Source organism: Vollenhovia emeryi, unplaced genomic scaffold, assembly GCF_000949405.1.
Source record: "Vollenhovia emeryi isolate VEMERY1.0 unplaced genomic scaffold, V.emery_V1.0 DF939127.1, whole genome shotgun sequence".
In the NCBI taxonomy this organism is placed as follows: domain Eukaryota; kingdom Metazoa; phylum Arthropoda; class Insecta; order Hymenoptera; family Formicidae; genus Vollenhovia; species Vollenhovia emeryi.
The window spans coordinates 1557461-1572767 of record NW_011967239.1 but is presented as its reverse complement, the minus strand read 5'-3'; the positions used below and the strand labels follow the sequence as shown (position 1 = coordinate 1572767).

Genomic DNA, 15307 nt, shown 5'->3' with positions numbered 1-15307 from the left:
TCGCCTGGAAGCAATTAACTCTCTTCAGCGCTCGATAAACCGACCAATACAAATTAATTACGTTGACCTAATGCACGATATGATTACATCAACACTGTTGATATTTCGAAGAAAAAGATAGAGCTGAACGATTCCATCATAATTACGTCTCTTACATCTAATCTTATCGAGATATTCCATTCGTCAATAATGGATCTTATTAGTCTTGTCAATTAAAATCGATCGTACTGCTTGTAACGCCGAGGAAGATGTGACGTTATTCTAAACGTACGATTATAGAATCCAAATATGACAGGGCTATTTCCAATCTACGTTTATTCAAGGGTTGTTCGATGTTTATGTAGGAGAGTTAATTTAACAAAAATTCCCCGTCAATTTTTCACGAATTATGGAGATAATGAATCGGGCGCTACTTGATTCGTAAATTGCCGAATATTCTAACCGATTTGAAAGCTTTCGATGCAGATTTGTATTTCCGTGTTGTTTATCGACCCACTTTATGTGTATGTACACGCGACGCAACGCCGAATCACTGGCGACCGTCGCGCTAAATGTGTTAGCGTGTATTTGCCAACTTAGTTAAACAGCTGCTAATATTTGCTCCCGGGACCTTGAAGTGCATTCGAATGCACGTGACGCAACGAGGTAATCACCGGTTTCTCATAATGACCTGCGAGTGAATTCGGCTATCGCGCGGCTTCAGAAAGGGAGGCGAAGAATTAATTCGTGTCACAAGTTAACATTCTCGTTCATAATTTATTAATAATACGGTTCAGAAGTTTATGCAAATCGATTCTGTCGCTTGCGCGTGAATTTCTTACGTAACGCAAGAAACCGCAGTTTCCTGATCACCGTTCGCGTAACGCTTCTTGGGTCGGAAATAAGAATCTTTGCGCATATTTTCTGTACACTCACGTGTGTACGAGCGCGATTTCTTCTATCTAAACTCTATCTAATTGCACAGAAGAGGAGTTTGAACGCTGATGAAATTCATTCGAACAATACAAAAGGGTTTAAGGTTTCATTGAACAAAATCTGCTTTGCATCTTCTGAATTTTTCCCCACGTATCGCTCCGTTAGTTTTTCCAGGATATTTTGCATGAGAATGCCCGAAAATTTATGGCCACTGTGGGCGCGCTTTTTCCTCCCCCAAATAGCGATGTAGGGAGGGTGTAACTCCGGACTGGCGAGATGCGATAAGAATTGTTACACATCCAGAAAAGCACCTCCAGGCGGGCTAAGTTCGTGCGGGAATACAAAAGACTCCATTTAAAAATTGAGACGCCGCCGGGTTCCGAGTAATGTAGCGGATGTGATACCTATATATCACTAAGTGCTTTCGCATGCTCAGGAATTCCAAATTTCAAAAAGTAGATTATTTTTCCGAACAATAAAAAATAGAACAATTAATTTATTACACAAGTGTGATGACGTTTGAAATTTTTCGTAAAAAAGAACCAAGTTATCTTCACGTTAATCCTTCATTGAGAAGTGATACTGACAGCTATTTAAATGTTAAATAATATTCCGAAATTTTTGAACGAAGATTTATAAATTTAAAGTGGAATCTTCGCATCCTATAGTGTTTTCTAAAATCAAACAAAACCCTTCAAGCTCCATTAACTAAAAATACAGAATTTCTCGCGGACGAATACTCTCACGTAACACCGTTTGTCGTTCCACGACCAGGCGTAGTCAGATAGCGACGCAATTTATTCGTGATTCTTGCGTCAACAGCTGGTAAATCGCGAGATTATGTAGCATTCGTGGTGCCACTTGAACACGGCTCGCTCGTCATACAGATGCAAGAAGTCATGTATTCATGTTTATTATTTCGCTTTAGAGTGGGCCTGGATAGCTCAGTTGCAAGAGCATTCGCCCGGCAAGCGGGAAGGTCCCAGGTTCGAATCCTGGTCTAGTTAGTTTGTCTCACCGAAAATTAATAGGTGGCACGCCTTGTTGTTAATGCTCTTATCTCCCCGAAAAGAAATATTTAAAATAATTATTATTTGTCATATTTTCACGAAACTAAATTTAGTATTAAGCACACATCAAGAATTAAGATACGTACATAATATAATATTAAATTTAGATTCATGAAAAAAATAAATAATTATTATTTTACATATTTATTATTTTAAATAACAATTGTTTATCATTTTCTCATGATTTATTATTTTAAATATTTATTATTTAAAATAATAAGAAAATTCTGTATTTACTCCCTGGTACAATTAACAACGTTAATGACTACTTCCCTTCGAGGAGTTAATAGAAAACTGACGGTTATTGTACTTTAGTCGTGAGTCAGAGAGCATGCCAGCGAGAACATTGTTGAATGAGCCGGATTCTCCTTTCAGCGAGACTCCCTCTTGACAAATCGCTCGCGACACCTTCCAAAGTACACCTCCGGCATCTTTAAGAAGATCCCGCTTCGGCTTTTTTCGTCTCGTGCCCCGCGTTTTCTTTCGCGATGCACGCACCGTATCGAAGATTTTATCTCGACGTTCATCAGCGTCTCACCCTCTTCGTTCTTATTATCCGCAGACTACGACGTCTTAATATCGCGAATTTAGCGGGAATTCCGAGAGCTGCTCTCGTAAGAACGGCCATCGATGGTGAACACCGACGACGCGCGATAAAATGCTTTCTCTTCGCTATAAACGTCTCGCGTTATCATCATTAGCGTCTTCATCCGTCGTTCCGCGTCATTATCCACCGCCCGATACTTTAAACTACAGCATACTTGCTATAGGAAGCGAGATTCACCGCCGACTCGGATTATTCTCTTCCTACTCTCTCTACGCTCTCACTTAAAATCTTATCTTGCGGTTGAAATTAGAGTCTAAGTACTCTCTTCCGTCGTTTCTCATACAAGAGATAGTTTAGTTTTTTTAGATTATCGATAAATCATCGTTACATTAAAAATAGTAATTCGCCCCTCCCCCCCCCCTCTCTCTCTCTCTCTCGCTCGCTCGCTCGCTACGCTAAAAAAGTATTTTTTTGTTTAGCGCGTTTTGAAGAAACTACAAATTTTTAATACGTTAATTCTAACATTTTGGCAGTATGTAATTTTTCTAAATTAATTGTAAGTATAAATATCGGAATGTTAATATTAAAATGTGCGTCCTTATATTCTAATTGCACATGCATTTGTGTCGACATTTTTCTTTTTCAAAATGTAACATGCGTTTATGTGTATGAAGTAGATTCTCATATAAATTGTAATCGACCCACACAAATAACTCAACTTGTGTAAAAATATTTCTTCCGCTTTTTTCCCCTCAACGTGCCCTTCGACTGCAATCATTTGCGAAATTAGGTAGCAATAAGTTCTTCGCGAATAAGAACGACATCCATCGAACCTCGAAGTGAATTACGCTGAAGATATATGCTTCATTCGGAAGACATGAGCCAGCATATCGAACCTTTTCACTAGCATGCCCAAGTTCCAGCCAATCGAGTCGGTGAATATCTCGGCGTAATGGAAGGAAAAGACCCTCTCTGTGAAATGTCGAAGTTCAACTACCCTGTACCCTCGTGCACCAGATACGCAACCCCTCGTCCTCATGCCTAGTCCTTACCTATATGCGTCGCACGATTCGATACTCGTTGGCATAATGCAATTTCTTTATGGTACAAGTGAGTATCCCGTCGTGCTCGCCGTCGATCTTGGTTTTGTTTGCGATTAGAAACGACTTCGCGGAACTTCCTCGTGTTTAAATGATAGAATATCTTCCATCCGCTTAATTCTATTTTACGATATCTAATTAAAAATTTCGAGTTGCGAAGCTAATTGCAAAGTTGTGAATTATTCTATATCATATTTAGTTAGTTGCAGTAAACTAAGTCAACTTTAGACGATCCGTAATTTGCACACATAAGTAATAAAATATATATTATTCGAAACTGTAAATAGAATTCTATCCTGAATTTCTGACACAAATTGCAGAGCGTCTAAAGTGCACTTTAATCAATGATCCGAAATTAAATTCAGAATTTAGGTAGTGTAATCCAAAATAGTAACTTTAATTAAATTTCCTGCCTTCCGTCTTCCACGGGATGACACCAGTTGTTTCACTCTGAGGAATTAATGCGGCTACTAGAATACTAATACCGGTGCAAGATGCTCGAAGCGTTCGAAACCGTATGTCGTCGGACGGCGACCGCTTTTAATTAAATTTTTATTCACTGCCGTAATACGCTCGCATATTCAATAACCGACCCCGCTACAGAGAGAGAATTATTTTACGTGGAACAATTCGTGTTGCAGCTGGAGCCGCTCCTGAGGAAACTAACCAAAGGTCCAGTTCTGCACACAATCGCCACTCTCTCACGAAGGGTAAGTTCGACGAACACAGTTGATTGTATTTAGGGTATTCTCGTTTGCCGTAATAAAACATTGTAGTCTACCGAGCAGAAAGGACCGCTACATTGTGTTTTAGGATATACAATTAAACGATGTAGTCTTACCAACATTAACAATGGCTCAAATTTAATAAATAATTCTTAATTTTCTAAATTTCCTCGTAAAGATATTATTTTAATGAAACGCCTTGTGAAAATGCGGTGTGCTCGGTAGCTTATGCTCTAGAATTTAATTTATTAAGCTTTCTTTTCTCTTTTTCTCATCTATCTTGCTGTACCCTAGCTGATTTTCGTCGAAACTCTAAAGCACCAACTCGAGAACTTTTTATTACTTCGTAGCGAGTGTAACGCTCGATATGATACCTCTCACGGTGGCTTTTTGACATTTACACGGCGGATTTGGACGCGATGCACTTTTCAATATCGCACCCTGTGTCTACCGACATTTCCGTGACGCTTCAGAGCACAGCTTGATCATTTATTTGCGATACAAGTAGTGACACAGACATATTGTACATACGAGTATACAGGTCACTTTTTATTGGAGAGGCCTGAAAAATATTTGACAACTTCGGGCACGTTATATTTTCAAATTGCAAAAAAAAACACAACAATTGCTCCAAGTATTTAAGAAGGAAATAAAGAATCTGCCCAGTTTAACGTTTAACAAAAATTATGCCAATTTAAGTTGTAATAGTATTGAATAGTCTGTTCCATAAATTTTCCCGTTTCGTTTATTTTAAAAACGATTGAAATCACTTCGCAAAGTTGCACGAGGACAATCGGTTCGTCGCGTGAATTCAAGGTCCTCGGCGAATTTTCATAGAAATGTAGGTTTGTAGATTGCTACGTCGCCGGTATTCCACAGTCGATAATGATATTAATCTCGCGCGGGGAACCGCGTAACTGCTTTTCAATCTGCGGTGAAATCGAGAGCACTATCGAGTCGCTGCAGACCGATAGTACGATCTCTGGGTCGCGGTAGATAACGAATGCAATTCTCCCAGTTCGACCTGCGAAATGGTCAAGTGGATTTAATAAGCGCTTCAGTTGCATTCCGCGCTTTTGTGGGCGGTACCGTTGGTGTTTAATCAATCGTGAAAAGCGCCCGCGAAATTGCTAATAAGCCCTTCATGCGGTCGAAAAAATTGCGCGCGTGGTAGCGCATAAAAAGTGGAATTCGAAACAAAGGACGCGATGCGTAATTTATTACACGACGATTGTATAATTAGATACGTCTCGGTGACTGGCATAATTAAATCTGGACTAACGAGGTCCATGCGTCGAATGCGAGTGTGTGCGTACGTGTAACTCGCTCCAGATAATGATATTAAATATAACGCATTAATTTATACTTAATTACATTCAGTCGAAAGCTCAATCGAAAGTTTAAATTGTCTCTTATTTTAATAAAGGGTTTTACGAGAGTAATGCGAAAGAATGGGAAAATATTGTCTGGAGTGTATGTCTTTCCTCGAGTTACTTTCTCCGGTTTACCTAAAAACTAACGAAGTACTTGCAAAATATTTAAAATGCCTTTGTTTAACTAGAAGACGAAGAGAATTATCGAGACTTTAAATTCGAAATGTAAATATCGTTCGTGCTCAACAAGCACATTCGCTCGTTAAATATTAGTAAAACACTAAGCACCCTGGAGCGTGAGAAACCAGGACAGTTTCCATTGTCATTCACAAGCTTCATTAAAATGTACCTGCTTAAAATTATTCTACGATAAATAAAAGAATTCCTAAAAATATATTTTAATCGTATCGTACGATATCAATAGGCAGAAATCTATCTTGCATAGATTGTAAATTTAAAACACGAATATAAATAAATATCAACGACAAGTCAGAAAAATAAGTGTTTTAAAACGAAAGCTTTTCTTATCTTTGTTCTTTCATATAGATTATCCATTTGAAAGTAAAATATATTGTTAACTTATCTCGGTAACGATATATTCCTTCCCGGATAATTTGTAAAACATTTTTGCGTCACCCGACGCGATAATTATCGCTTCAGCAAACGTGAAAAGTACGATCATCGATGAGAGAATCTCGTTACTCGCGGCAACATCTCATGGATCATTCGCGTAGCTTAAACCAGCGTATCTATTCGCATTCTACACCGCCACTCGAGCAAGGTTGGCGAGATAGAATAGTCGAGTGGATGAATGGAGGATTCGAGAGGAAAAGCCGGGGAGGTGGAAAGAAGTGAAGGGTGAGAATTGAGAAGACAACATCCGTGGCACAGAGGCAGCAAGAGATGGAAGCGACGGATTCCATTGTTTTCCGACCCACTTCCAGACGAAGGGAGATTAACAGAGCTGTGTGTATCCACCGGCGGATTTTCCAGCGTTTGAGCCTCCAAGACGACGATGATGACGAAGCTTGTGACTGCAGCTGCATGACAGATACACCGCCAGTTCGTACGGGCGCATCCCTCCGGGCGACGCGTCGCGGTTTTGTCCCGTTCGTTAAATTGTCTCGGTTACCGCATTGTCTCTACCTATCCCCCTCGAAATTACGGACACGCCGCGGTAAATATTGCAGACATAATGGGGATTTTAACGAACCACCTCCCTAAACTAATACCACGTGATGCACAGAATGCAAGACTTCGGTGAATGCATTTTTTTCATCGAAATGGATTTACCATTTCATTTTTCTCTTCTGGAAATATGCAGTCTTTTGTATAATACGCTTTTAAAACGTCACTTCGCAATCCGTTTTCAGGCACTTCGAGTTCTTATTTAATTCCAATTCTTCACGCGTTGCATTTAACGCAACCGCATTGTTCTTTCTATTCGTTATTCCGTTCTACTCGTCAAAAGCGGGTGAATTAACGGCGATATTGTGTGGAGGACAGCTTTCAGAGAGATAGATGGATTGTGCGTTTCCGAATGACCGAAGATTAACAGCTGTAGGGACTGACAATGAGTGCAGTACCAAACGATGCATTTCGTATCCACACCCTCGAGAATCCTATTTCGGCGACGGTATTGTCGTTATCTACGCACTTAATGTCTTTGGAAGTCTCTTGTTCTCCAGGTCGAAGGGGAAAAATCTTTTCGATCAGGATAATGGATAGACGAGAAGAGAACGCGCTTTGTAGTAAACTTTTTCTCTCGCCATTCTCTTTATCCGCAAGACTGCGATTACGTATATCACGCCCGCAATGTTCCATATGTATTAACGTTGCTTATCCATTCGTAAAATGTTGGTTCTTGACTGAATGTGAGAGTGCTGAAAATCCTTTTACTTTATATATTTCGCAAAGTCAAAAAAGGACTTATTGACAAAAGTACGGCGCGGTGATGCAGATGTAAGTGATAAGAAGTTGCCGCTTTAATAATTCATGATTTTGCAAACTTCGCAATATAGAGTCTGTCAATTTTCCCATAAATGGTTAAGCGAAACAGACGCGACGATATCAAACTTCCGTATGGCGATATTTCGCGCGTCTCTCGGCTCTTTTCCTCGCTTTTTTTTGGAACGCTCCACTCAACGTCTTCGGCCGCACCGCTTCAGCAAGTATCGAGTATTTCCCCAGTGATTCGATACGAATTCGTCTTCCAAATTATATTTACGTGCAAGTGGCTCTCAGCAGTTTTCTATCTCCGATAAAAGGAGAGCGAGTCTTCAATTACTACCACATGTTGTTTAAAAAAGCCAGCGCTGCTTTCATCGTCGAGAATCCTCTTCTGCATGTTGCAACGTAACTCGATATTCGTGACGTCGAATACTTCTCCCTTTCATATCATCCCTGCAGTCTTCGGTATATTTCATCCCTCGCGTTCTTCGACGTTCTCTCTCTTCCTCGTTCGCGTTCGATTCCGCGTCCGCATTAATAATGACATGTCCAATTACCATCAGCAGTAGGGGTGTACCGTTTTCTCCTTCTTTGTCCTCACACGTTTTCGTCCTTCCCTCCCATCTGGTATTTGCAATCAGCGGCCGGAAACAATATTGGCAGCTTGGCGGTCGTTCCCGTTGACGCTTGTCGAAAATGGAGATTGCCAACGAAGGATAAAAATAAGCCGCGTTGCAATTAGCGAACGTAGAGGGGAGTGCATGAATCTAATACGAGGTCTCTATGAGATTCATGCGGTATCGAGGCACAATCAACTATTTTGTTATCACCAATTGTGTGTACGTGAGCTAACGAGGTGTCGATCAATATCTCGTCGCTCGACGAAAATGCAATTTCGCACATAGAGATTTATTAATGAATGGCATCGCTATGGCAGATAAATTTCTAGTATTTATTACGAAATAAAGCTTCGAAGAGCTGCGTTATAATTAGATGTTTAATTTTAAACAGCTTACTTCAGAGATAATTTTGCTTTTAACAAGCAATATGTATGTCGTGGTTGAATATATCAGTGTCGTGCAACGTGCACAGCAATGTCGTCTTTAGGTAAACAATATTGACTATAACCGCTGGCTGTTATCTACAGTACAGCAGTGTACTTTGATCGTTAAACACCTGTCTTTCGTCGACGCAGCAGCAACGCTTATCACGCGACGAGTATTGCGAACTACGCGAACTTTATGGCTCTCAGAGAATGTGTACACCTTCGAATTTGTCTTCCGCAGAGCAAACGATGCACTGGTTCGCCCAGATTGGTGGTGACGACTCCCTCGCTTTGACAGGTATGCTCGGCGTGAGCTCAACGTGCTTCGATAACGATTGTGTGACTTGCGTGTGGAACACTTTCTTTGCAACATTCACAGAATCGTCGCGTTTGATGTATTTGATGCGACGTCTAAGACCGAGACCGCATCTCAGCCCATTGCTGGACACGTTTTGTGAGCAGAAACACTAATCTCTCGAAAGTAAATGATTATAAAACAGAAAACGATGTCGTGATTCTAATTTTGTTACTCAAAGTTACTCAAAGGATTCCATATGACTTGTGCTAACGAAAGATTAATGTGCCCCAATGCGGTCATTTCAATGTGATTTGCAATTTGAAATTGAGACAATTCATTACTACGCTGTAATTAGAAAGGCTGTTACTTAGGCCCGTCTGTACACGATCTTATGTAACGGAGAACGTGACGAATCCTGATGCGGAATTTGCACGAGGATCGAATTTAACTAACTGTCATAAGGATCAATCATGTTTAAGCAATTAAAAAAATATATAAATGTGTTATATGGATATACTAGTCGGACATATTTGTTCTTTTACCGACAAACCGCGGAATGATATATTGCTATAGTTGCCAATCGCGTTTAATGGGCTTGTCAGATTGCTGTTGTTAGGTTATTTAACAAAACTGACATTTAAATGTTTTCATTGATTTTTCGGTCGGCGCTATTTCACGAAAAACGTATTCAACCTGCATCAATTAAATAACAACGATGCTAACGAGTCGTATAATTTGGCAATTGTGTAACGGAATGCGAATGGTATTCGAAGAATAATGCAATTAACGCTTTCCAGTTTGAATACTAATCCTTTGATACGTTTATAAATTCAATAAACGATATTGAAAAAGGTGTATCGCAGTATATTAATGTGCAAAATGTTGTTACGACACGTTCACGAATTTGTATTTTATTTATATCTTATATTTTACGTATATATATGTGTGTGATAAGTAAACATGTTTTTCTCACATGCCTTAAAATTATTTCACAGATTATTTCGATATACTTTCTTAAAACGTTATATTTTCTTAATTACCATTGTTTCTGAATTGTCGAAAATTTCCGTTTACAATTAGTATTATGTCTTGATCTATGTATTAGTAATAATAGGAACTGATTAAATGCGACATATTTTTTTCACTAGTACGCATTCTCACCTCATCTTGAAAGCTTCTTAGCCAGCGCGGTTCACATTTTTAACATCGCATTCAGTGGAAAAGATTTTCTTTTTATGCCATAAAAGGCGATAATCTCGTTTTTTTATTATCGTGCTTATAAAACGAATGTTATCTGAAGAGCAGATTTATTCTGCGGCCTCTTGCAATCCGATAATCTTTTTCGAAGAAAGTAAAAGGCAGACGAGGATTGTAGGAAATGTTGCTTAAAAAAATGGGAGTTATCATTTTCATAAAATGAAGATATCGCTAAAAGAGCTGACGATAAGATTATTAGACAAAGAGACATCACGGGAAAAAGACAACGAACTTTACATTAGTACTAAAATAACCAACTAAGAGTGAATTTTTGTTATTTTAAATTTTATACTCCTTCGTTTTTAATTCCTAATCACTTCCTAATTTTTAATGGAATTTTTTTGTATTTATTTATCTAACGTTATCAAAATCTATTGGTACTAACGTCAACACGATTTATCCATTACTTTTCTCCGTTGCAACATCTGTCCACAATCTTGCATCAACACGAGTAACCACGTGCATGCAAACCACTCGTTTTAACCGCGCGAGCACACATTTGCATACTACATCACTATACACGCCAGGTGCATACCGTAATAACCATTTATTCATTCATTCATGCGTTCATTCGTACGTGCTGTAGTCTTAATACTTGAATCTTACGTGCACACGCACATGTCTCGCTTTCTTCTCGGCAGATGTGAAGCGCCCGCGAAGCCTCTACGACGAGGACTCCCTCGACGGCGATCGTCCTTACGAGAATGAAGGTATCAACGTTTTCAAGGGCATTGTACAGACCGCTCCCTTTTTCCTTCTTCGAGTAGATTTTTTTTAGATTTTCCTCTTTCAATAACACCAATGATCTAACAATAATCTAACGGCCTTTTAACGCTTTCGACTTACGTTTATATCAACTTTAACAAGTAACGGTGGCAGATATTACTCGTGTTAATTTCATATATTTGTATTTTGATCTAATAATAAGTAAACTTTATTCGCGTTGGACATTACCTACTCGCGCCCTACATTTTACCATGTAATATTTTCTAAATCAATATTTTGTTTTGTAAATAATTTATTTTTTACCATCTTGATGTATTATATATACATATATACACTTTATCTTTTCTTAGTGAGTTAAGATTAGCATTAGCACATTCCCTTATCTTGTTCCCTTACGCGCACATTCATACATACATACACACACTCTTGTTTTAAAAGTAACTTTTCCTTTGCAATTTCTTCCTTGTATTTATGATTTAGAATAATCTTTAGTAATTTAGATTGTAAATGGTTTTAATGTAATTTAACTTGAAATTTTTGTTACCAAAAATATCATCGACTGAAGAGACGCGATAAAAAAACTTCTGCGAATAACGTTCTAAGAGAAAATGCGCTCATCTCGAAATTGAAATCACTTGTTTGCGATCAGCACAAACTAGCCATTTGCAATTAGTTCGAACAAACGGATACTGAATACGCTTGCGTGGCTGTTCGCAGGACGAGACTCGACGGGAAGCTCGAAGGAGTTGGATAGGGCGAAGCTCGTCCGCGAGAGGCAGAACGAGGAGCGCCAGCGGAAGTTGGAGGAGCTCAGGCAGCAAGCTCTCGCCGCGCAACGCTTCCGCGAGCAGCGCGAGGAGGAACGACGAAGACGAATCGATGAGCTCAGATCGCGCGATAACGACAGGTTCGTTAATTCACAATGCCATAATTAAGAGTATCCACCCGATCAATGAATTTCGTACAAAGAATTTCGAGGATAACTGCAAATCCTTTTTCCCTTACATTATCTTAATTTTTGGAAAAAGCTTACACATCTACTATACGCAAGGGAAATCTAGGCTCATTCGACTCGTTAAAAGTTTCGTCTCTTATTTTTTTGTGCAGACGAAATCAAGTCGAGGAGAGAAAACGGCTGATATGCGAGGCCGAGCGAGAGAGACGAGAGGCTATCCTCCGCAAGAATCAGGAGAGGGAGGCGCGCATCGAGGCGAAGAAGAGAAACGAGAGGTCGCATATCGTCTTTGCGTTCGGCAGCTCCACGCCGCGGATGCTGGAGCCCGCCGATACCGGCGGCTCCACTTTCTGGGGTACCCGCAGAGCCACCTCCACCACCAATGTCATGATGTTCTCTGCCGCGCAACCTCTCACCAGGAGGTCCTCCGAGAGAGAGCTGGACGGCAGCAAGAAACGGGCCACTTCCGCTGGCGGGCTCGACCGGAAGCCGGGCGAAGGTCAGTCATATACTTATTCAAATGTCGATCGAATTACGCGAATTCACTAAAGACCAGCCGGCAGAAAGGCGGTCCTTGATGCGAGCACGTTAGTGGCACGTCGCACATGGAAATTCAATTAACCCTTTCAGCACGCGATGCTAGACTTGCTACATACTTGAGCGTTCTGTTCTGCGAGAACGTTTCTCAATTGGAAATTCTCCAATAGATTGTCAGAGAATTTGAAATACCTGTGAATAGTGTGCATTTTTGTATTTCGTGTCAGTCTATATGCAAGTTGCAAATCTGATTCAACGTTTACGCGAATATTTTCCAAGTCTCTACATCGCGAATAAAATTTAGTCTCCGTTCAATTTCTCATAGTTTTCTAAAGGCTTTGCGCGATTTTCGTCCGTATATTAAAATGTTTTCAGCGGATTGTAAATAATGTGACGCTCTCTGGGCTTGATTTATCAGAGAGGGAGGTTGATGAAATACATAATGTACAAGAAATACAACTATAAAATATTCGCGCGATATGCGTATGCAATATGAAGTGGCCCGACAGCAGCTGAAAGCGTTAAAGGCTTTCCCCTATCTCGCATACGGTGGATGAATAATACACGCGTGGTATTTGTTCTGCACCGTGCACCGGTAGAATGCAAATTAGTGTTTACCGTAAGTTCAATCGGGCGTCGAATCAACAGCCGTTGTTGATGCAAACACGTACGACGAGCGACTCGGAAGCGGATTTGCTTTAATGTGAGTATAAATGCGGATCGCGGCCCTTAATGTACCCTACGTGTAATGAGGAAGATCGAGACCGGGCACCGACTGATTAACGACTTAACAATTAATTATACGACGGTGCTTCGTGTAAGTTGGGCCCTTTGTGCTTGCGGTTCGGAAGTTGTTACTCGAGACGAGATAAATCTGACGATAGGACACGTTCCGAAGGAATAAATCATGTCGGTGAACTCACGTCCCGTCCCCGATTTGCTTGCTCCACCCTATTTACTCGAACGTCCGGCGTATGTATCGATGATTGATGTTTGTCGTATGGGCCTACAATCGTTCTTCGTGTCGCGGAGGGATTCATGAGGGATGGTGTCGTTTAATCGCGTCGTCGCGGAATACAAGAATATTTCTATGTCACGTCGGTTCTTCAGAGAGCTAGCTAGATAAACGAGACAAGAAAGCGACTCGTGTCCTCTCGCAGCTTATACTTTACGCACGATCGCGCTTCCGATATCTTTGATAGCGATATATTTTTCTTAGTGGCAATCGATACTGCCATTTACAAGGTAGGGAGGAACTCCATGAGTTTCGCACGAGATATGATAAATAAAATTTTACGGTGCACTTGCTGTAGAATTCAATCCGCGTTTCGCTGCTCACTTATTTGTCACGTTATTAACATAATGTAAAATGCGAAAAGCAATTGAGGCAATTGTGTCTAATGAAATATGCATATAAATTATGATTATAGGAATTGAATAGACGAAATGATTAAATTATTTTGCTGTGCAATAAAATGTGTCGGATAATTGAATTGCGTCTTTGGAGACTTGAATAGCCGATTAAATGGAAAGAAATGGCGTTACAAATTGCATAAAATCGCCGTTACACGAAGCTCTTTTACACAATCGCTCACGGCGAAGACGACACCGCGAAGCATGAAAGAACGATTGTCCAGCACTTAGAATCCGTAACGCGGCCATAGCGTAAATTTTATTTTTTATTCTTTACTTTCAGGTTGACACTTTCTATAGCCTATTCTGTGTACACTCTTGTGGCAATATCCCTTTGAACGACAGCCGAATTCACGTATTACGTATTTTCAGCTTGAGATTGGTTACACAGCGAGTCTTGAGAACGTTTTGCGCGATATAAGTCGCAAGTTTTGCTTTTTACGCGACGTTATTTGTTTTTACTTTTACACTGCACACAGATTGCTCGGTTATTAACATTCACTCTGTAAACGCCACATCTTCATCCACATTCTCTCCTATCCGAGCACATATTCTCTCTCTCTCTCTCTCTCTCTCTCTCTCTCTTTCTTTTTTCTACAAAGAAATCGCATTTTGAAAACCACTGGAAGGAAACGAAAACTAGAGTATTTTTGTTAAGAAACCAGGAAATAATTTTTATATAACTGCGTTATGTTTTGTCTCTGTACTTCTCCCCTTGGTTATAACTGTACTTATCGGTGGTGGTTGTGCATAGCGAGGTGTACGGGAAGAAAAAATAATAAGGAAAGACAACAACGCGCGTGCGATCGGCACTGTATCTAACTCACGCTGATACTTATGCTTTCCCGTCCCATTTCTCCCATTCCCGCCCTCATTTAAAAGACTTTTCGCGGCACACCTAATATTTGCGTTGCGTTGAATGGTTTGTTCGCAGATATGAGAATGTCCTCGTCCATGTACGAGGTGTTCAATTGGAATTCTAGCCCCGATCCCCCCTTAACTCCTGCCAAGCATAAGAGAGCGAGCCTCTCTCTGCCCCCCACAACCGACATCTTTGCCGTCGATGATAAGTCCGATAGCGACACTCGGCGTCCCATGATTCAGCGGGTTGCCAGTGGTGAGTCCTGATGTCTCAGAAGCCTGCAAGAAAACCGGGAGAGATCCGTTTCTGTTCGTCTCAAGAATGAATATTGTCGATCCTCTACCTCTCGTTTCGTTTTAGCACACGCTCTCGTCGGGCTCTCTCCCTTTCTCTCTCTCTCTCTCTTTCTCTTTTTCTCTCTCTCGTGTTCTACGTGTTCTACGTCTCATTGCGTCTTTCATTTACTTCACTACACACTCTATCGACGCATGTCAAGTTTATTTAATATCATGAAAGCATATATCCCCGTGCACT

At 40.4% G+C, this 15307-nt stretch overlaps 1 protein-coding gene across 14 annotated transcripts in view; it reads left to right on the top strand.

Annotated features, from left to right (window-relative positions):
* LOC105568792 (MAP7 domain-containing protein 1-like) overlaps positions 1–15307 on the top strand; it is a 156393-nt gene that overhangs the window by 129467 nt on the left and 11619 nt on the right. For all 14 annotated transcript variants that reach the window (XM_012024750.1, XM_012024752.1, XM_012024753.1 and 11 more), the window contains 6 exons: positions 4274–4342; positions 8967–9023; positions 10922–10990; positions 11724–11913; positions 12114–12460; positions 14846–15028. In XM_012024750.1, coding sequence (XP_011880140.1) covers positions 4274–4342; positions 8967–9023; positions 10922–10990; positions 11724–11913; positions 12114–12460; positions 14846–15028 — 915 coding nt within the window. The remainder of the gene's footprint in view (positions 1–4273; positions 4343–8966; positions 9024–10921; positions 10991–11723; positions 11914–12113; positions 12461–14845; positions 15029–15307) is intronic.